General features: G+C 34.5%; 1 protein-coding gene across 2 annotated transcripts in view; it reads left to right on the forward strand.

Annotated features, from left to right (window-relative positions):
* Positions 1 to 23,015, forward strand: part of LOC124493440 (semaphorin-2A-like) — a 69,966-nt gene that overhangs the window by 19,433 nt on the left and 27,518 nt on the right. The window contains exon 1 of one of the 2 annotated variants that reach the window (XM_075732120.1): positions 3,740 to 5,556. The exons of the other annotated variant lie outside the window; for it this stretch is intronic. Coding sequence (XP_075588235.1) covers positions 5,049 to 5,556 — 508 coding nt within the window. The 5' untranslated portion in view covers positions 3,740 to 5,048. Of the gene's footprint in view, positions 1 to 3,739; positions 5,557 to 23,015 lie in introns of those variants that run through there. 2 annotated transcript variants of the gene reach the window in all.

A 23,015-nucleotide genomic window follows, 5' to 3' on the forward strand; every position in this document is an offset into this window, starting at 1 on the left:
TCACATGTATTAATGAAACAAACAACGAAAATTCTAGTAAATAACTTTTCCCTTTGTTCCATGTTGATGATGGTCGAACATTATCATCAAAATTAATTAAGATTTTTTTCATCATCCACATAACAAGCATATTATTCTGTTTTTGGTGGCCAATTTCTCACAAGATTGTCGAAAATTGACAGGTTCAATGTGTGTGTGTGTGTCTATTTGGGTGCAGCAGCACATTCATTGTGCAATTATCTTGATATCCTAAAGGATCATCATCATCATGGTCCATATGGTTAGACATGTCTACAATGAAGAGTGATCATTTCAAATGCGAATAACATCGTTACAGAATTGGGTCATAAATTCATCCAATTTCGCCAATGTGTCAAGATAGTGATCAAATTTTTAGGTAATTTTTGCTTCCATTTTTAGAGAGCAACCCAGATGACCAAAAAATTGCGTAAAAGTGGGCGTTTTGTGCATTGCAAACATGATTGACTATAAAGATGGAGAGATATCAAATTTCAGCATCAACATCAAAAAATCATTTCCATAAGATGATTATAATGAAGATAAGTCATAATGATCAAATGAATCAATCGAAAACGACTTACTATAGCCATTGCTTGTGATATAGTCATTATCATCAGTTCGAAATCGGATCAGATGATGATTTTTATATTTTTCAAAATGTCATAAAATTCAATGATGATTATGCCCAGTCAGGATGTTTTCGACGATTTGTTCAACCGTGTGTGTGTGTGTGTGTGTGTGTGTGTGTGTGTGTGTGTGTGTATGTCTAGAAAAAATACGACCCATTCAAGTGTAATAAATTCAAGGTAAATACTCTGAACATTTTCTTATCTGATCAAATCGAATCAATGGTCACCAGATGCTCGAGAGAGGGCGCTACATGAGCAGAGAATGCGAATATCTATCATTTCAAATGCAAGGTAATTGGGTAGTCATCATTTGATTGAAATAGAAAAAAATTCATTTTTCCATTCAATTTAATAGATATGCGAAACGGTGCGAACCGGTGTTATCTTTGAATTTGTTTTTGCTTTTTACTTTTGTCTTTTGTCGGCATCACCTCGAGTAGATGATCATGGTAATGATGATGATGATGATGATGATGGAAGAAGATAAATGATGAAATTTGAGATGTGTCCAGGTGACATCACCATCATCATTTCCGTTCATTTGTGTCGGTTTGTTTGATATTAATAGTGATAAGATTCTTTTTGCTGTTGAGAATCAATGTTTTCGTTTTTAATTTTCATTTTAATCTATTTTTATATTAATTTTGTAATTTTTCTTTTGCTCTTTTCAACGAGGTGTCACACACTTATCGGCGTCGTTTTTTCCAAATGTCAAGCCTATAGTAATGTCAGTTGTTTGAATTTGAATTTTTTTCTTTTGAAATCAAATCAATTGAGGATATCATCATCGTCATTTGCATTTTAATTATCTAAATTACATTCACTCAAATGTTCAGAATCATCTCATAATAATGGTGAATGGATCCAATGAGAATTGTCCTAAAATGAACGTTCGTGTGTCTTTGCATCTCGTTCTCGGAAATGGATTTTTCTACAAACAAACAACGCTGCTTTCATTGGATGACCAACTCTAAATCCAGGATGTAGTTGGATGAACCATTGGATGTCAATAAATCTCGACCATTAATGATGATACTATCACTATCACATACGACAAAGGTCATATCATCATCTTGATCACCACCATTCGCATTCATGTTGATGATGTTGATTGACCAATAACAATAAATTAGCCACATTACAAACATTGCTTTTTTGGTGGTTGGTGGCTTATCATTCTCGTCATCGTTTGAGATTTGTTTGTTATGTTTATTCTAGATAACGATGCAAGAGACTTATGATTGAGAGACACAGAGAGAGAGCAAATCCTTGCAAATGATTACAAACCAACCAGCCAGTCTACTGCTAATTGGTAATCGTTTTGCTTTTTCTCATAACCAAACAAACAAATAAACCATTGGAATGAACGAGAAAAAATGTCATCGGCTTTCTGTGTTTATTGTTGATGTTGATGATAAATCCCAATGTTTGTCCAGCTCTTTCGGGTGGATGGCATCAATTTACGAGATGCCATCCACCAAACAGATTTCATAGTGATTGAGAAAACAACAACAACAGCAAAAACAAATCAGATCAGACACAAAAAGATCGTTGACATTCACAATCAAACCAAAATTGAGAAATTCGTTTATTGTTGCCATTGAGTGTGGTAAATTGAAAATTTGAAAACTTTAAATACTCACTCACATCCATTGTCCATCGATAATCACCTACACACACACTCAACACACAATCATTCATTCATTCATTCATTCATTCGAATGAAATGGAACAATTGTGCGAGAAATTTGATGTATGTCTGTGATCCAATCATCTACAAACACACAGACACACACTGTAAAAGTCACAATGTTTGTTATTTTGTTATTGTGTTTTGACTTTGAATCCCAAATGGGACAGTGTGGGTTGGTGTGCATTACCCGATCCAAAAATGTAACTGGCTTTTTTGACTGGTTAATTTTTTTTCAGATTTCATTTTATTTTGGCGAGTGTTGCTGTCAAGTGCACCAGATTGTTTAGGCAATTGTTAATATTATCATCATCCTGAGAGCAAGAAAAGATGCAAATACAATACACTGGTATAAACAAACTCTGGCCTTGACAGGACGTCGTTATTCTTGTTGACACCAAAAAATGAGCGCGTTTTGTGTGTGTGTGTGTGTGTGTGTGTGTGGGAAAAAAGGAAACGGGTCGATTCTTACCAAACGAATCGAAATGAACGGAAATAGAATGAACAGTCATCCTATCGATTTGATTTATTCATCATCATCATCATCATCATCTTGGCTGAATGAATGAATCAGTCATCCGAGTCATTTGGTTCCATTTTTTCTTTACACACTGGATCTATTTTGAGCTTTCATTCGAAAAGAGAGAGAAAGAATCGTTGCTGTTAATGAGCATTGTTCCATTATTTTGTTTACCCTCAGAACATTATGATTCTGTTGCTGCTGAAATCAATGATCCATTGATGAACTTTATGTTCATTGTATTTCACCACAAAACGAGAAGAATTCTTTTTAATGGTCTCCATCAAAACAGTGACACAATACTATTGATAATGATTGCCACACACACACACACACAGAGATGCAACCAAAATGACACGCGACACGAGATTCAACATAATAATCACATAATGGAACGGCGACCTTCATCCAGCCAAAAAAGATCCAAACTAAACTAATCGTCATCATCATCATCGATAGAAAACCTCATGCAATATGGTTCCATTTTTTGGATGAATTGAATGTGTCTCCGGTTCGATCAGTCCGATGGTGGTGATGCGTTTTTTGTTTTGCCATCATCAATGGTCCATTGGACCCGACAAACACATTCATTCAAACCAAAAGCATCACTCATTTATTGTTGTTGAAACAACAACACCATCATTATTGTTGATACAACAATGTGGCTTTTTACTCGGGTCCCGGTTCGATGCACCTGAATAAAAGACCATTGGGTCCCGGGGTTTAAAATTTTTTTTCATTTTCCAATCATCGAACATCGAATTGAAATTGGAATGAACCATATGGTTGTAGTAGCATAGGATTCAATGGATAATCGATTCTATCGATATGAAGCACATTGCACATTAAACAATGCTTCTATCCGATACAATCGACTATACTACTGCTTGAAATGTCGACTGTGATTGGAATGCAACGATAGAATGAACCACTACTTTTTGGTTACTTTCCCCGCGTTTTTTGCCTTTCTACAACAACATTTTGCTCCTCCTCACGCACACACACACACTCAAACTTTCAAGGAGGCAAGTTTGGGTCATTTGGATTTCTGCAGTGGTTTGGTGAACATCACGGTATTTTGTTCGACAAAAAGGAAACTCCTATTTCTAACTAGACTAGATCGAATTTCCTTTTGATTTGAAAACCTAAGATACATGGTATCTGTATGGCAAGCCATATCTCACTCATATTCATGTGACTCACTCATTCACCGGTTTCATTCATTCATTCATTCAATCAATCGATCGTTCTGGTTTGTGTGTGTGTGTATGTGTGTGTGATCATTATCATTTGCATCCACAACTCTACAGGTGGTTGTTGTTCATATGGATTTCCAAATCAAATTGATGATTCTCAACAATCCACTAAGCTTATGGTATGCTCTTGTTGTTTGATCATCATATGAAACATCATACTCTCCTTAGACCTGTCAATCAAAAAAAAGTTGAAATCATCAAACATCTGCATCGACTTGAAATTCGATTTGATTATTGACAATAACGACAGAAGCAATCGAACAGAAGAAAATCGAAATTGAACGAACGCGAATGGTCAAGATGAAAAGCAACAACAACAACAACAACAACAATCAATCCATCCATTGATTTGGTGGTATTTATAAACGAAAAAACAATTTTCAATTTCATTCACTTCATTGAAGTTCTTGTTTGATTTTCGTATTTCGCTGTTGATGGTGGTGGTCAAGAACAATCAATCGTCGTGGGTAGAAATTGTTATTTTCAAATAGTGATTGTTGAGAATTTGGAAAATTCCAATCATTCGACAAACACACAAAATCGAACCGATTAGCAACAAATATCGAACGTCAATTGAACAGCAGTTGGCTTGTTGCACATTCCAAGTTTGTTTGTCAATGTGGATCACCATCATTAAATGACGGCCATGAACATCGTTGATGAAACGAGCAACAAGTGAACAAAATCCACCACGTGTGTGTGTGTTTGTGTCATTTTCGATTTGTTTCACCATCGTCATTTCATTTTGGTTAAGCTTTCATTTAAATCATTTGTTCCAAATCATCATTTGTTATTCGTTGAAAAGTGTATGCCCGTGTGTCGATTGTTTTTTATTTTTATTTTCGCAAAGTTTTGTAGAAAAAAAAGTGTCCTAGCGTGCCGTTAGTGTGTGTGGGCATTAACATCATCGATGATTATTGAAATGATCGACAATGGTAAAATATAAAATGACAATGGCCAAATACAACAACAACCACAACGATGCTGATGATGATTGTAATAATGGCGATGTGATGTATATGATCAATACGCCAACGACAAATGTTTTATTCGACTATTATCATCATCATGATAACAACCATCATCATGGATGTTGGCCAACACATCATAGACATCGATTGTCACCATGGCTATGTCATTGTGGTTTGAATGAATCACAACTTGAACGACGACAACAACTTCCTAGGAAATCAAATACTTCATCATCATCGTCATCAGTGATTGTTGACCATATAAACATGACATCAAAATGTAACCATTCGACTATTAGTTTGAGATTAAAGTTAAAGTGTTTGTTACAATTTATCATATTGATAATGATGACCACTACGATGGTTGACGCATCTCGGAGACATTGGTCATCATCGTCACAATCAATGATGGGTTCATCCTCATCCAATGGATATTATAATGGTGAACATTCATTACGACATCATCGAGGTATGTGTGTTTGCATTGCCCATTTCAATCATTACTCGATGTTACTGGAGACAAAACATGAAGCAAGTCGGCCATAAATACCGCATATACACATGGTTCTTGTTTGAAAATTGTCGTTTTGTTTTTTTTTACTTTAGTAGTTGGCCACCACGGTTGATTCAAGCAACAATATTGTTCGTGTTCATTCATTCGATTACCGAAATTCATTCGATAGAAAACCATATTGACGCTCGTTGGTTGTTCATTTTGATCAATGTGTGCAACATAATGTCATCATCGATTCACAATAATACACAGGGTTCGTATTGGTCCCTATGGACCACAAACGATCCATTTTTCTCTTTCTCTCTCTCGCGTGTTTTGTGTTTGAAACTTTTTATTTTTGTTCACTCATAATGAACACAGAAGGGTCTCATTCATTCATTTGAGTTGTAAAAAATCGAAATGAATTTCTCCATTATTTTTTATTTTGGTGTTTCGATTTCTAGGTCAAAAAGTTTGCTTGATTAACTACATTAGTTGATGACTTTATCGAATTGTTTTTTTGGTAACAAAGTAACTTGAAAACGAAATTCATCAAAAGGCTACTTGGTTTCAATTGTCTTTTCTGAAAAGAAGAAGAAAATGTTCATTTGTCACTTTTCTGTCTCTCTCTCTCTTTCTCTCTCTCTTTCTCTCTTTCTGTACATGTAGATGACATTTTCATTATGTTTGTTTGTTGTATAGTTTGTAGATTGCCAAAGATCATTTTCCCCATTTTTTGTTTTGTTTTGGTACCTTGTTCTTGTAAAAATTCCTTTTTTTATCATTGTCACACACATGATTCATTTCCGAATTACATACTGATGGAACTTTGTAATCAAACATTTCAATAAACAATTCATATACAGGGTTGATTAATGTAAAAATTGTGTTTCCCTCGTACGGTAATTTGATATTAACCATCATCATCATCGAAAGGCCAAAAGTTTCATTTCCATGTTGGTTAGTTAGAGAGACCATATTTGCTCTGATTTGTTCTCGTTTTGTGTTGTTTGTCCAAGTGATTTGTTCCTTTTGGAACACACACAGTTGGACATTTTTTCTTTACTATCTCACTGAACACATTTACCAGAGACAATAACCGAGAATGAAAAAAAAATCGATCAAAAAAAGTGCAAGAAAACAGAAAATTTCCCTTCTTTTGTGTCTGTTGTCACAATTGATGGTCGGATTTCTTTCGAAAGATCCATCGTCTTGGAACCAATGTTTGTTTGTGTGAAATTCAAGCCCACATCAGCACCAATCTGTTGTTATTGGACCTAGTAGTTTTTGTTGTTTGTTTCAAAAAAATTTCTAGGGGCCATTCTCTATTGAATTTCTTGAATTTTGCAAACAACAAACAATGCTGCACGACTCCATACTGTGTGTTGTGTTCATCGAATTAGGCTTCATCATCATCATCATCATCGTCATGATGGTTAGGTTCGCGTTTGTTGTTGTTGTTGTTGTTGGCCAAAAAATGTATCGACTCTTGCTAATCAAAATAGGTCCATTTCTTCAATAGACACATTTGGCCGTTCGGCGGGTATGACCTGGCCACCTTTCAACTTTTCAATTCATTTTTGGTTCGTCGAAAACAACAGCAACTTTTCTTGACATATCGAAAAAGAAGATGAAAGTCAATTTCTGTGTGTGTGTGTGTGCTGTTCGTGTTTTCAAAGTTTGACGTCTTTATTTTCGTTTGTTGTTCACTGTGAACTGTTTTTTTCTTTTTGTTGTTCTCGTTTGCGTTCTGTATGTGTGTGGCTACTTGACTCGAAATTTTCATTTGAGTTTTTTCTGCCTGTTGCTTTCACGATAGGTAGATTGGATGGTTGGTTAGAGGGTAGCTTGTGTTGTTGTTTTGCTAGTTTGTTTTCCGAGCCAGAAAGACGAACAAACGACAACGACCGGTCTCTATCGATCGAGAGTTGAAAGATGAAAACGTGAATTCTCATCTTCTCCATGATGGTGATGATCATTGAATTCAATTGTATTTCCCCTTCATCATCATCATCATAGGTTGAAGATGATCGCCAATCGACTTTTGTCTGGTAAAAAGTAAATGTGGATTGTAGAGCAACACACACACACACCTTGAAACAAAATTATCATCGCCATTCACTATTAATAAATCTGTAGTTTGTTTCCCATTAGTATTCAATTGTATCACGCTGGAACCATTGACAATTGTGCCAAATGAAATTGAAATGTCATGCCATTTTCCTGATAATAATCCGGTCTTGGAATTTGGTCAGATTTTTTTTTCTCTTGCTGCAGATGAATGCAGCTCAAATTTGTGAGACAATTTCTTATTGTTTGAGCCAAAAAACAGGTTCGATTTCTTGGATTTTTAATCCCTGATTGTGTTTTATATGAACATGCACACATATACACACACAACACAATGATAGCGGCAAAGATCTTTTGAATAATGATAATAATAATAAACGGATTAATTTCACTAGACACCATTCACTTTTGCTTGTTGTAATAATAATAATAATAATAAATACACCTGAGAATAGCAACAAAAAACGATTCGACCCATGGCCCTGACTATTTCATTCTCTCTTTGTATGTATTTGTTGTCCTGGGGTTTTGGGTCAAATGACAAATTGATATTCATACACACACACACAATGAGAGAATGAATGTTGAACAAAATGGATTAGATTTGCCTGGTCCTGATAATGTTGATGATGATGCTGATCCATTCACAGGAATCATCATCATTACAATACAAATGGGGACATATTGGCACCATTCAAAAGAAATGGAGATTAACGTTGTTGCCTGCTAAGCACTGAAAGGTTATTATTTCGACATGAAATGTGAAATGAAAATTACAACTTTTCTCTCCGTTTCTATTTTTTCTGTAACTAATGTGAATGTAAATGTGAACATTATTTTAAAACATTTTTTTCGGATACACTGTTTTTCCATGTGTATGAATCATATATGCCAATTCTGTAATGATGTCGGTGATGATGATGATGACGAGGAATGAAACTTATAAATATTCCATACATGCATATTGCCTTTGATGATGGTGATGCCAGAACTTTTCTCGATTGTCTCATGTGTGTGTGTGTGTGTTGAATCGCTAATCATGTATCATTATCTTACGAATAACACGTGTTTCATTCATTTGTTTTGTGTATTTGTATGTTTCTTCATTTCTAGAATCTTTGCCATTTGTAGCAATAGTAATTTGATTTAATGAATTCAAATTGAAAATGAAAATGAAACTGATATCATGTCATATACAACGACAAAATAATTAGCCATGAACAAAACAAATAAATAAATAACGGTCGGCGTAGAAATAGATAAAATTTTTTTTTGTTCTTTGCTTGTCAACCGATTCATTGTGCACATTGGTAATATAATTATTTTATGGCCACAATTGCCGGGTTATCTATCCAACTACATTAATGTTGTGAATTTTTTGCAGTGAATGATGAAAACAATAAAACATGCATTTGTATGACGATGTTCTCGGACGACGACGACGGAAGATAATTTCATTCTTTCATTTCATGAACCATGGTAACCAAATGATGCCAATTTTTGCCCCGGTTATTATTATCATTTTTGGTCCATTGTTTTCTTGCTGGTTGATTGTATAATTGCTTTGCTTCATTGATCGAATATCATGTATTGGTTGGTTGTTTTCATTTTTAGATTTGATGGCCTTCAATTTATGTGAAACAATGCTCATCATTCTCATCGAAATCGACACAAGGATTGCATTGTGCCAATTCCATTCTTTTTTTCGCTTGAATCAAATGATTGAATGAAAAATGCACAAGAGTCACCCATGGAGCAATGAAATGATTATTTGCAATTATAATGATTGCCTATAATTCAAAAATCACTATTAATAACGATCAATAGAGAGAGAGAGAGAGAGAGAGAGAGAGAGAGAGAGAGAGAGAGAGAGAGAGAGAGAGAGAGAGAGAGAGAGAGAGAGAGAGAGAGAGAGAGAGAGAGAGAGAGAGAGAGAGAGAGAGAGAGAGAGAGAGAGAGAGAGAGAGAGAGAGAGAGAGAGAGAGAGAGAGAGAGAGAGAGAGAGAGAGAGAGAGAGAGAGAGAGAGAGAGAGAGAGAGAGAGAGAGAGAGAGAGAGAGAGAGGATAATCATCAATCGATCGATTGATGATTGAAGCTTAAAGAAGGTAGTCAAAAGGTAGTTTGGTTTGCACTGGCTATCTGGCAACACATCTCAACAAACAAATCTCTCTCAGCACCCATCGATGGTCGATGAACACATGAACATCAGCAAATAGCAATCATCCAAACACACAGTTGCTACCTGTCTAGCTAAATTTGATTCGACATTTATCATCCTCATCATCATCATGGCTTGGGAGTTTTAGTCATCACTATATTCACTTAACCAATGTTTGTGTATGAGAAAGATTCAACGAATTAGCCAAGTTTTTTCCATTTTGAATGAATGTCACGATCTTTGATCCACAAGTCGTTTTTTGTTTCATTTCATTCCATGAATGCATTATCATCCATTGTGTGTGTTGTTGTCTGATGATGAATAAATAACTATGATCCAAACGAAAAAATTCATGACATATGGCAAATTAGTGAGCACAAGAGTAAATCATTTAGCTCATACAGTCAATCAATCAGTAATTTTCAAACAAATTTGATTCCGATTAATGATGACTGACTTGGATTGATGTTATGTATGTAAACATAAACACAGTGACAGCACATTTCGATATATCCAACTGATGGCAACTCCAAAGTCTGATCTGATCTAATCTAAACTAGTATATTATTTGTAGACGAAACCCATGGGATGATCATTGTTGTTTATAATGTTTTACACTGTGTCCATGTCGATGTCGATGTCGATCTACATTATGATTATGATTCTAGAGCGATTATCTCTTTTGCCTCCTCCACACATTCTGAATGAATGAATTTTCGTTTTCTCCAAGAGAGAAACAAAACTTTTCTTTTCTTTTTTTTAACCAATTTTTCCCACATTGATAATTTTCAATTCATTTGCTTGTGTTTTCGTTTGTTTGTTCATGTCATTTTCTCCTGTTTATATATCAAATAATATTCTTTCCTTTCCTCTCTCTTTCTGCATTCGTTTGTGTGTGTGACTCGACTGACAATTTTTCTATTCGGTTGCAGCCTGCAGAGTGTGTGTGTCTGTGTGTGTTTGTTTGGTTGATTGTAACAAATGTAAATTAATGAACAACATGATGATGATGATGATGATGGCGATGGTTTGGGTTGTGGCTTTACCAGAAAACCAACAAGGATTTGCACAGACTTCAACGTTGGAATGAATGGCTTATTAAGATTATGGTTTATAAAATATTGCCTGTTTATTTTGTTTGTTTTTTTTCGACTTTTGCACGCGTACGATTGTGTCTGATACCACTATCATCATTTCTAATCAACATTCATACAGACATTCTTTATGATTAATAGTCACAATGAACATGATGACGCCTTTGAAGAATCCAGATTGCCCAATGTGTATAAATCGAATGATAATTATAGATGCTTTACACGAATGACAATGGAAAGCAATTTGGATCTGTGTGTCTGGTGTGTCTGTCTGTGTGTGTTGTGTTGTTTGCATAATCCGAATGTAAATATATCATTAATGACGATGATACACTAAATCCAATCATTTTTGAGGTTGTTATCGGTGTGTATTGTTGGATTCACATGAATGATCGATTTTTTTTTTGTCAATTTAAATCGTGCTGCTTTATTATTGAACAAACAAACACACATTCACAATAACAATGAAAACTTTGCTGTTTGTATTTGTTGTTGTTTTTTATTGTAATAATCATTATCTTCACCATAACAACCTCATTCAAACATTGATTTTGATCTGATATCTGATTCTTGAATAAAACAAAAACTTTCTGACAAACACAAGACGACATCGTTTGCTCTCGTTTCATTCAAATGTGTCTCTATGGGATTTCATCATAAATGGATCAAATGGATGTGCAACCATTATCATATAATGGTGACATGATTCTTCATTGCCGATTTCTATAATCTCAATTTTTTTCTTCTTTTTTTTGGTTATCGATAATGTTGGCGCGCACAATATGCTCACCATGATCATCATACTAATGATGCAAGATTTATTCTTCAGTCTCTTTATATGCGCACATTTAGAACATTTTGATTTATTGCCCCTGATTTGGATCGATGATGGCTGTTATCTGTGCTTTGTTTCTTGCACACACACACACTGTAAGTACGCGTTCGTCTATCATCGATTCACAAACATATCCAGTCCACAAATACAAATATGAAGTGTATATAACTGCTGCTGAAGAATCGAATCGATCGAAAGTTTAAATAGATTATAAATTCTTATCACAAGCACTTGAGCTCAGCAGCAGCAGCAGCAGAAAAAAAAAGAAAAATCTGTCCACATATAAATATGGTAAACGAATATGAATGCGTGTTTTGTTGTTGATTCTACCATCATCATCATCATTGATTCGGTTTGTATTCGGCGAAAAACCCAACCGATTTATAATAATCTAGTGCTGTTTGAATGGAGAATTTTTTTGCGTTTTGTACAAATGGCGATTGTGAGAATGTGAATGTGAAATGGGAAATTGCATTAGAATGTTGCCAATTCAGAGGAGAAAGAGATTTGGCATTAAGGGTCGGTGGCCAATATTTTTTTTTTGATTTGGATGTTGATCCACTATGGGTCCTTGCACTCACACTACTATTATGAGAGTCATTCACCAAGATTCAGCCAAAACAGCACAGAAAACATTTGCAGACTTATTAAAAATTCACCCACCACCACCAAACTTGTGCATAGAGTCTGGCTTTTCTGCTCGATTTTCCATTTTGTCTCCTCTTTGCTCTTGAACTTAGATTTGAATTCAATTTGAGTCATACATCTGTTTCGAGTTTTTTCTCTTTTTTCTCGTTTTTTTCTTTAAAAAATATTATTTCAATCAGAGACTCATTTTGAATTTGGCCACAAAATTATTTTAATAATGATGATGGCTGTAAACAAACAACCGAAATGGATCCATTTGCAATTGTTAGAAGAAATAACATACATGTGTGTATTCGTGTATCACCAGATTACACAAATTGTTTGTGGTGTTTGTGGCAATATTTGCAAATATATAAATCAATGATGATTGAATGACGAATTGAATTGATTGCTGAAAAGTGTATGTGTGTGGATGATCATTCAAATTTAATTATTACTAATTTCCTCTGGAAATTTGAAAAAATTTATTACTTGAAAACATTGCATAATCTAGTGATTTGTATGGTTAATGATCTTAGATTGGATCGGAATGGATGGACAGTATTTATGATTATTATTTCAAAGTCATTTTCCACTTGAAAAGATTTTCAATGCAGATAATCTCTAAAATTATGGCTCCTTTCGACGATGAAAAGTGGACGGCGAAAACATATTTTTCAGTTTAAAAAAGCAAAATTGTTTGTGTGTTTGTATGATTATGAAATGTGATAATCGCTAATGATGATGTCGTCGACGATGAAAAGGAAAAAAAGAAAAAAATTTATTTTTACTCATCATAATAATCATCACACACACATAGACGAATAGACAAACATAGACAAATAGTCAACAACAAGTGATTTCATATAGAGACATGACTCTTTTCCATGATGATGATGAAGAATTCATAAAAGTAGTGTTGTATAGGTTTTGCTGCTAATGGCATGACGATTAAGTCATTATCACATTATTTACATTAATAATAATAGACACTCTGATGATGATGATGATGATGATGATCAGGTTGCATAGATAGATAGATAGCGAATGTGCCTCAAGCATCCAACCAGAGTAATATTTATACTTGGCAGCCATGTGTTTGTGTGTGAGTTACAGCTGCTGAACGACGCGAACGCTATGGTGATGATGAACATTTGAATATTTTCGATGAACAATTTAAGATGTGATTCTCGAAAAAAGAAAAAACACTGTTTTTTTCAAAGTTTCGCTCGAGCGAATCTTTTAGCTTCGAAAATTCTTTTTTTTGTGGACATCATCATCATCATCATCATTGAATGACAACAACATCAAGTGACAACCATAATGGAATGAGACTTGTTGTCGCCTTTTTAATCTTAAATTCGAGAGAGATAAATAGAAATGATGAAAGTCGACAGGAAAAATAATTCTCATCTTGATGCCAGGTCCAATTTTCATTTTGTTTGGGCGACCACACCATTTTTGTTTTGTTTTGTTTTGTTCATAACAATCATCATCACGAAATATCTTCATTCGTGTGTGTTTGTGAGTGTAGATTGCGTGTCTGGTCCACATATTCTTGATGGTTGGTGGTATATAAGGTTTGTTTATTCGTTCGTTTGCCTTATGTAATAACGATGTTAATGATTAGTTTGGATTTTTCTGTTGTTTTTTCAAGATTCATGTTGCCTTTTACTTTTTTGTTTGTTGTCATTATTTTTTTTTCTCGTTCTGGTTATTTTGATTCACAATGTGTGTGTTTGTGTTGAACAACATTATGATGACCGTACACTAATTGTTTGTTTGGATTGACGGATGAATCTCTCTTGATCATTTGGTTTCGTCTCTATGGCTTGCTGTTGTTGTAATGTGGCTAATTTATGATTATTGTTATTACTTGGTTTTCTCTCCACACTGTTCATTCAACTAACAAACATTGGTACATTATGGTTAGATTTTTTTTTTGGTGACTTAGATTCCATTCAATTCATGGGCCCAAGTCTCGTGTATAATTGTGTGTGTGTGTGTGCCATATCTTATCATAATCATTCAGTCGAAATCTCTTAAAAAATCAAATGAACACGCGACAACACACACGGTTTGCTCCATTTTGTAACATTTGAATACGAAATGCACATTTATATTCATATGACTATCAAATGAGGATTGTAAAAAATTTTCAAAATAATCATATACTGATTATTTTGGTAGAATCAAATCTATTGGTCGTCATCATCGTTGTTTTTTGAAAACTTTAAATTTTGATGATTGCACCATGCATTGGGAATTGGTTGTCTGGTACCACAGTCACGTGATCATTCATTCTAAAGATATCAGGTTTCCAATATTTTCCATGTCGATGATGAGACCAAAAATGTCTAGAACAAACCGGCAATACATCTCTTTTGAGATAGATGTTTTTTATCTCGACAAACTTATCTTTTGAGAAATGTATTTAAAATATTCGAAATTAGTATAGAAAAAAAAACTTTCCATTGCTGATAAAATGGCAATAATTTGACGGCAATTTAGATTTGTTTCTGCTTGTTGGTTAGTTGGTGTGCTGCTGCTGCTGGTGGTGGTAATGGGAATTGAAAGTTACCGACCACATGTATGACTTTGGATTCAAGTTTTTTTCAATTTCAAATAACGACGACATCCATCGTCATTTATGGATTGTGGAACACGTCATTCAGTCATACACTCGCACATCGAACAGGGCACGTTTTTTCGTTTTTTTTCACTTTGTCAATTCCCAGAAGACAAGAGAAAACCAAAAAAATGCAAAATGACGAACCAGAAAAATGAAAAAACAAAACAACAGTTTAATTGAATTTTGACAGTTGAATTTCTTCTGGGAATAAACACACACACACCAGTTATCCCAAATCAGAAGAAAAAAATGACGTCGTTTTCGTGATAATTTTTCAATTTTTTCGGTGCATTCATTTTCATTCCAGTCAAATTAGTTATCGTTCGGCTTTCGACAAACAAAGCCGGATATGGAAACCAAGAGGGTTTCTTTTTTCCCCGTAATCATAATGGAAGATTTGGCTGTCGTTTTTTCCATTTTCCAAAATATATAGAAACGAGACAGAGAGACAGTGTGGAAATGGAAATGTTCATTATATGGTTAATCGAATCATCGATGATGACAGAATTTCAAGGAATCACAGCCATGTTTGTTTGTGTTTGGATTTTGGTTTTTCCACAAAAGTTACAAATCTTACCTTACTTTTGCCGAATCTCGTTGATAGCAAATGTTTGTTTGTTGCCATCGAAATTCACTTTGCCTGTCATTGGAATCATAGTAGTAGTACATAATAACATCATCATTGGCTTATATTGGTCCGCACTAATTATATTTGCACTTGTCGTCGTTTATCTTGCTTTTTCTGGCCATTCCTTTCCATTTTTTCTGTCTTTATTTCCAATGCCATACTCTGGATAATTTATCACAGGCGAAATAAAATAATCGAGACCCGTTATAATTTGGTTTGCTTTGCTTTGTTTTGTCTGTTTGTTTGTTTGTTTGTTTGCACAGAAAGAATACAAACACAGATTCCTTTTGTGTGTATTTCTGTTGTTGCCATAACTAGATGATGACATGTGACATGTTTTTCGGTTATATTTGCTTTCTTAATGTTCTATGCTGTCTGTTGGTGGTGATTTTGATGATCATTACCATCATTTGTTGTTATTTATTAATGATCGATTCGAATGTCGTCGATACATTTCGCACACACACACACACACACACACAATTGCAGAAAGGAGGTGAAAAGATTTTTCATGTGCAAGTGTTGAAGATATTAATTGGTTTCATTTTCAATCGAGAAATATATATTTTCACCATTTCAAGATTGTTTTGTCTGCATTAATAAATAATAATCCAACATGGCCAAACATCATTACATTATTAGCTATGAACGACAACGATAATAAGCCATATTTGTCATCCAGAGACAAACATCATTCTTTTCTTTCTTTCTCTCTATTATTATCACCCTAAGTGTTAATTGTTCATCGAGTATGTAATCCAGTATACTACCATTTTCGGCTAAAAAAAATGTGATCCGATCCCGGTGTGTCTATTCGTCGATTGGTGATGTATTGTTTGGAAACAAATAGTTTAGATTAGTTATTGCATAATAATCACATATAATCACAATCAGTATAATGCGACTTATGAAAATAGACTGATGGGATGGCATACACATGTGTCTTGCAATAATAAATAAGACCCACTCTCTCGTTCAGGAAATGTTCATCATCCGCTCGGTCTATTGTCGCCAATCTTATAATCCTCATCGTATGTGTTTTGCTTTTTGCTTTTTGCTTTTTGTGTCATCATCATCCGTCTAATATCTCTTCATATCATGATTGGTTCAATGATCCATCCATTAATTCATTCATTAACAACAAACTATTCATCAATGAGGCTTTTTCCGTTCTCTCTTTTTTCGTTTCAGTTTCAATAATAAACGTTGGTCGTTCTGGTCAAAATCATCACAATCATTGATAGTGCAGGGACATTTTTCATTTTGAGAATCTCAGTAAAAAATAACAGCAATGAATAATTTCAACATACATTATTCATCTGTGTGGACCTTTAGTTTTTTTCCATTTTGATTCAGACTTGTCATCATGTCAATGAGAAATCTATGCCGGCTTTTTTTGAAAAAAAAAACATTGTCCGTTATGCGTGTTGTAACACGAGACCGTTTAGTTTTGTATGCAAAACGAATAAGAAAGCCAGGAGCAAAGTTCACATGTCATGCAATTGCATTGAATGTGTATGGATTCTGCTGTCATCGTCAGGATCACAGGAATGATGTTTGTTGTTGAAAAAACTAAAAATATAAATGTCATCAACATGTCATATATACCATGACCAAAACAAAACCGGGTCTTAAAATAACGGCATTTCTTTGTCCTTCTCTTTTTTTACCACTCTATGTTTTTGTCTCCAACAAACAACAAGAATCGAACCGAAAAAGTGTTAGGTTCGATCCGGCAACATTCATTCATTCCGTCAGTCAGTCAGTCAATGAATGAGTGTGTCTTGTTGATTGTAGCATTGACACAGTGTTGACTTTCTGAATCATCACCATCACGTTACCCGTGAAAATATTTGGTTGTTGTTTGCTTCATATATCCACCATATTCAGAATGTCAATTCTATGTCTACACATTTGTTATGAATGAATTTGATTGATATTCATCACACACACACGTTTTTTGTGATGAAATTTGATTCACCCTATTTGGTGAATGAAAATTCCTAGTATCTCTATGTAGTTTTCCGGTGATTGTCGTCCTCATTGTTGTTGTTGTTGTTGTTGTTGTAGTCATAATTGTTGTTTGTCATTGTAATCACTATTGCTGTGATACTTTCTACACTGTGTTTGCTGTGTGTGTGTGTGTTGACATTGGTTATGTATGTTTTATCATCGACAAAAAGAGGAAAGACAAAATGTTTTTTTCTCTCTGGAACAGAATTCTTTACTTAGTTTCACTTCCTGAATGAATGTCGATTTTTAAATGCAATTTCAAAACAAATTCCAAACACACACACACACACACACGCATTCACTCATTCTGCCTAAATGATTTTGTCATCATTATGAGAAAAATAAATAAATAAATTTTTCTGATTTTTGCAACAAAAATAGAAAAATTCATTCGGTTCAGAAAAGCGTAAAAAATAACGAAAAGTTTAGTCTCACTATTGAAAACCCATGGTGTTGTATCTCATTTGAATGTGATATTCAAATGCTTTCAAAATAGTGGGTTCATAATATCGTTGATGATGATGATGATGATGATGATGGTTACATCATTTCCGTTACATATTACATTCATAATACTGAATACTGATATACTACTGAATACTGTTCGATTTTTTTTCTGGTCAAAACGGAATCAGTAAATTCGGCGTGGGTTATGGCTCAATGAATTCAATGACAATTCATCCATGTTTAATACACAATAATGTATTCGACCGAATGATTTAATTTTGTGTGTGTTCCATATATCAATGAAGCCGGTCTGAAGCCAGCTGGCCCGACCAACACACCCCTTGATGTAATGCAAAATGGTCCCCGTGAACAAAAAAAAATCCGGATCCGAATTTGAAATCATGAAATATGACCATTATATAATACAGTCATAGTCCATCTGCATATCTATGTGCTTGCTTGTTTGTAATTCATTCCCTTTTTTTGTTCGAGAATCGAATTTCAAATTTTATCACAACATAATGTTATCATTATGGTAATAATAATGGGCGATGATAACCCTTTTTTCCTTTGGACATCATCACCATCATTTGGTCAATTGGTTTGGCAAAAAATAATTTCATTTTATCTGCTGCTACTGATCCAGATTCTTAAAATATGCAAATTTCTCTTTCCGAGACATGCATTGTCATGTCATCATCATCGTAATCGTCGTTTATTGTTGTTAAATCGCTTGAATGATCTACATTTAGTTCTCCACATTTATCCATCATGATTGTATCCATTGTTATCATTGCATCAATGAGTTTCCTTCCCCCACTATGACCGCCACCACTAAAAAATGTGCCCAAATGTCAATCACACAACCAATCATCGAATTGTCAGCAGCCAAGAAGTGAAGAGCTTTGTTTCACTCGCTAGTTAGTTATGTGTTAGAATTGAAATTTGAAAAAATTTTCAATCGATTCATGTTTTGACTTGTGTATCAGATGGAATTTTCGTTCACTTTCAATTTCAATCATGTCAGTTTTTGGCTCCTGTTTGTTGGATGTTCAATTATCTTGTCTTCATGGCTGTGGCTATATTTGCTTGGTTGGTCACGGCATCATTTTCGTCGTTGTTTGGTTGGTTGAATTGAGTTGTCGAAATGGATACGATCGAGGAATCAGTTTTCTATTAGACTACCTGGCTTTTGTGTACTATCTGAATCCATTCTCGATTGATGATGACGATGTATCCTGTCCAGAAGCATGACATGACACATCATCACCATGTCGTCTTCGATTTTGTGTGTGTATCCCCACCCGAACAGGATCTTGATTTTCGTTTTTCTTTACATTTCCAATGATCATTTTGTCCATATTTCTTCCATGGTAATTTGAATATAATAACCATACCAATCAATCTACCTTAGAGTTCGAGATTTCTTTTTAATGTTTATATTTGCAAAAAATAATCTTAAACATTGGTGTTGATCGATTTTCTTGGATCATTGTTGTTGTTGTTGTTGTTATTGGAAATGATGAGATGTTATCTATCGAAGAAAATAAATTTTTTTCTCCATCCAACATGATCCGCCTACAGTTCAATCGTAAGATATTTTTTTGATCGTTTTTTTTGCTGTTTGATTCGATTTAATTTAGTTTCGATTTTTTTTCGTTCGTTTTTAAATGCCTGTCAGCGGCGAATAAATGAGAATCAATGAGAGAGAGAAAATGGCCACGATTCACATCTTTAAAAAAATCGGTTCGGTCGATCGGTTTTTATTTTCGCGCTTTCACAAATTTACTCGCTCGTCGCCATAGTTTTGTTCATGAATAATAAGCCAGGTTTTTTTCTTCTATTCGAAGCCTCAAGCCATCATTATTATTAGGTGGTGGTGGTGGTATGAGATTCGATCATCAAACATCCAAACTAGCAATCAAGAAAAAAAGACTGGCCAATGTCAGTCACAGTGTTGAGCGGTTAATAGAATCATCAAGTCATTGGCTCTCTCTATGTTCGATTTGAACTTGGTCAAGTCCAATTTTATAGCTCGCTGACCATGTATTACATACAGCCCAATGGACAAGCAAAACATCCATAGTCGTTTTGCGTAAAGACGATGATTTAATGTCTTCATTTGTAAGCGCCGCACAAACAACACAACACATAGCCAGTTTGATGATTCTCTAATTCAAACGACTTTGTCTGAGTTGAATATACCTGGTGCTGTCAGTCAGTCTGTTTTTTCGTTGATATAATTGACTTGATCATCATCAACCAAGTCCATTCCAGTGTGTGTGTGTGTGGACTCTTGGTTTTCACGTGAATTTTTCTTTTCTTTCTTTTTTTCTATTTGTCCATTCGTGTTCGATGCACGAACTTGGTTGGTTGGATGATAATGTTTTTAGCACCTGTCTGCGCGTCTGTCAATTGTTTCATTTTCTTTGGGCGTTTCTCTCTACCTGGAGTGTATGTGTTTCACGAATAGACCTTGTCCATTTTTTTTGTTTGTTTGACTGTTTTGGCAGTTTCGAATAATTTTGACGATAGTTTCACCAAAGTTTCATTTACAGGATTGATCGATGATCGACGAAAATAGTATGATCACGCGTTTCGTGTATGATGATTTTTTTCCTTTCGAGCCAGTTTTTTAAGTAAATCATCAATTTCAACCCATGTGATGAAATCCCTTGGTGGTGGTGGTGGTGGTGGTTTGACCCATGGCTTTTCTTTTAATTTAATTCTCCTGAAAAAAGGTGAAAATCTAACTTATTCTATAGGCTATAAATGTGTTTTTTTTGTGAACTGGAAACTTGTTGGAAAAATTTTCATTTTTTAATTAACTTGACTTGACTTTTGTTCTATTGTGTTTATTCGGACTATGATCGGTTTAGCTCGTTAACATTTTTTTTGTTGGTGTGTGTCATTAGATTCTTTCTCTCTCATTCTCTTAATATGTAATTATTATGATGGAAAGATCATTGAAAATCCATCCATGTTCATTGGTAGTAGAAATAAAAAATGGTTTCGTTCCGTTGTTTCAGGTCATTACAATTTTTTTTTTTTGAAATGAAATTGAACTGAACAAATCAGCAATCAACACCCGTACACAAAATGGCAATTGGCAATTTTGAAATGTTTGTCTGTTTGTGTGTTTGTGACAACCGAATCAAACGCATGGTATCAACTGTGTTTATTATAATGACCAGCTTTTCTCTTTGGTCGGTTGTTAATGTCTTAATTGAGTTATCCAATTCTTTCTCTCTTTCTCTGGGTTTTATTTTCGAATAAATTGTCGACACTCGATATCTATTCGATTCAAGTCGTTTCTTTGTCGACCGGATAGTTGTTTCATCATCATCATCATCATCATAATAATAATCATGATGATGATGATGAGTAGATGAATGAGTAGGTTGTGGTTGTTTGTCAGGTAAATTCGATACTATAGTGCATTATAATGAGAAAAAAGTAAATGAAATTGTGTGATAGAGCAATCATACGACCTGACAACATATCTCTGACACCAAACGTGAACGAACCAATCTCAATCATACTCTGTTGTGTTCACGTCCATGTAGCCTAAGGTGCTCTTGTCGACACAATCATCATGTATTGAAACTTTGAACAATTCTTACATTGAAATAATAACAACAAAGCAGCTATTATCGAAACCGGCCATCCAACCAACCAACCAACCAAAGATCATCATTATTGAACACAAGTTTATCATATTTTCTTTTCTTTTTTCAATTCCAAATTCAATGTCTTAATTTGTATGTGTCGGATGATGATGATGATGATGGCCACTGAGAAGAGGGTATTCATTTCAATCGCCCATTCGCTCTATTATTATTACCACGATGATGATGATTGAACCAATGTACACTAGAAACAGGAATTAGTCGACATCTCTCTGTCTCTATGTTTCGCACCGATAATGAACCCTTTTCGGTCATGTTTTTTTCGCATTCGAGAATCTAATTAAAAAGGAATTTCAAACGTAAACAACACTATTGAGTGAAGGGTGATGAATGTATCAATCGCGATCGATTTGTTTGCTATAGATTGATATAGATCTCATATATGGTCGAAAATAATCACAGTATGGAAATGTTTGCTGAGAAAATATTTGGGTGCCGACACCAAAACGACAACAACGAAATTTCTTCTCCACCCAAACTTATCGAGATAGATATGCATGTTGAGAGCTGTTGAGTGATGACTTCTTAACACGCGTGAATCTCGCCTGTTTGTTTGTTCTGATTTGATATGAATTTCTTTTGTTCTTTGAAATCAACCTGGTTTATTCATCATTGTGGTGGTGGTGGTGGTGGGCAATATGAATGATGATGATGACCCATCTATCCCCTGATGTTTATTCGATTCATTTATACTCCACACACACACAAGCCATTCGATTATTATAGGATTGGATATATTCATTTTTTAGTCCAAAATTTTCTTTAAGCTTTTCTTTCATTCGTTATCCTATTCATTTTATTACGATGGCGGTAAAACAAAAATGAATATATATGGCTTGCAGAACAACAACAAAATTTTGGCAAGTTTTTTTTTAAATCTTCAGATTCGAATGGATGAAAAAAATCAAAATTGCCATTTTATGCGCAAGTGATGATGATGATGGTGGCCGAGAAACATTCAACATTCAACATTTATTCAGACTAGCATCACGATTTTATTATTATTATTAATTCATGATTGAATTGAATTTATCACCATCCAAACACAATCTGAAGCATGCCATAAGTTGTTTGCAAACACAACAACAAAAACAAAAACAAAAGCCATATTGGAATGTTATTGTTGTGTGCTCATCATCATAATGTTGATGACCATTATCCGTTTGCACGATACACAGCCTTGTGGAATTCCTCAACAATATCCAGGATTCTAGCCATGGAATTTCATTCTTTTTTGAGCA

This window comes from Dermatophagoides farinae, chromosome 6 (assembly GCF_024713945.1).
Source record: "Dermatophagoides farinae isolate YC_2012a chromosome 6, ASM2471394v1, whole genome shotgun sequence".
Lineage (NCBI taxonomy): Eukaryota > Metazoa > Arthropoda > Arachnida > Sarcoptiformes > Pyroglyphidae > Dermatophagoides > Dermatophagoides farinae.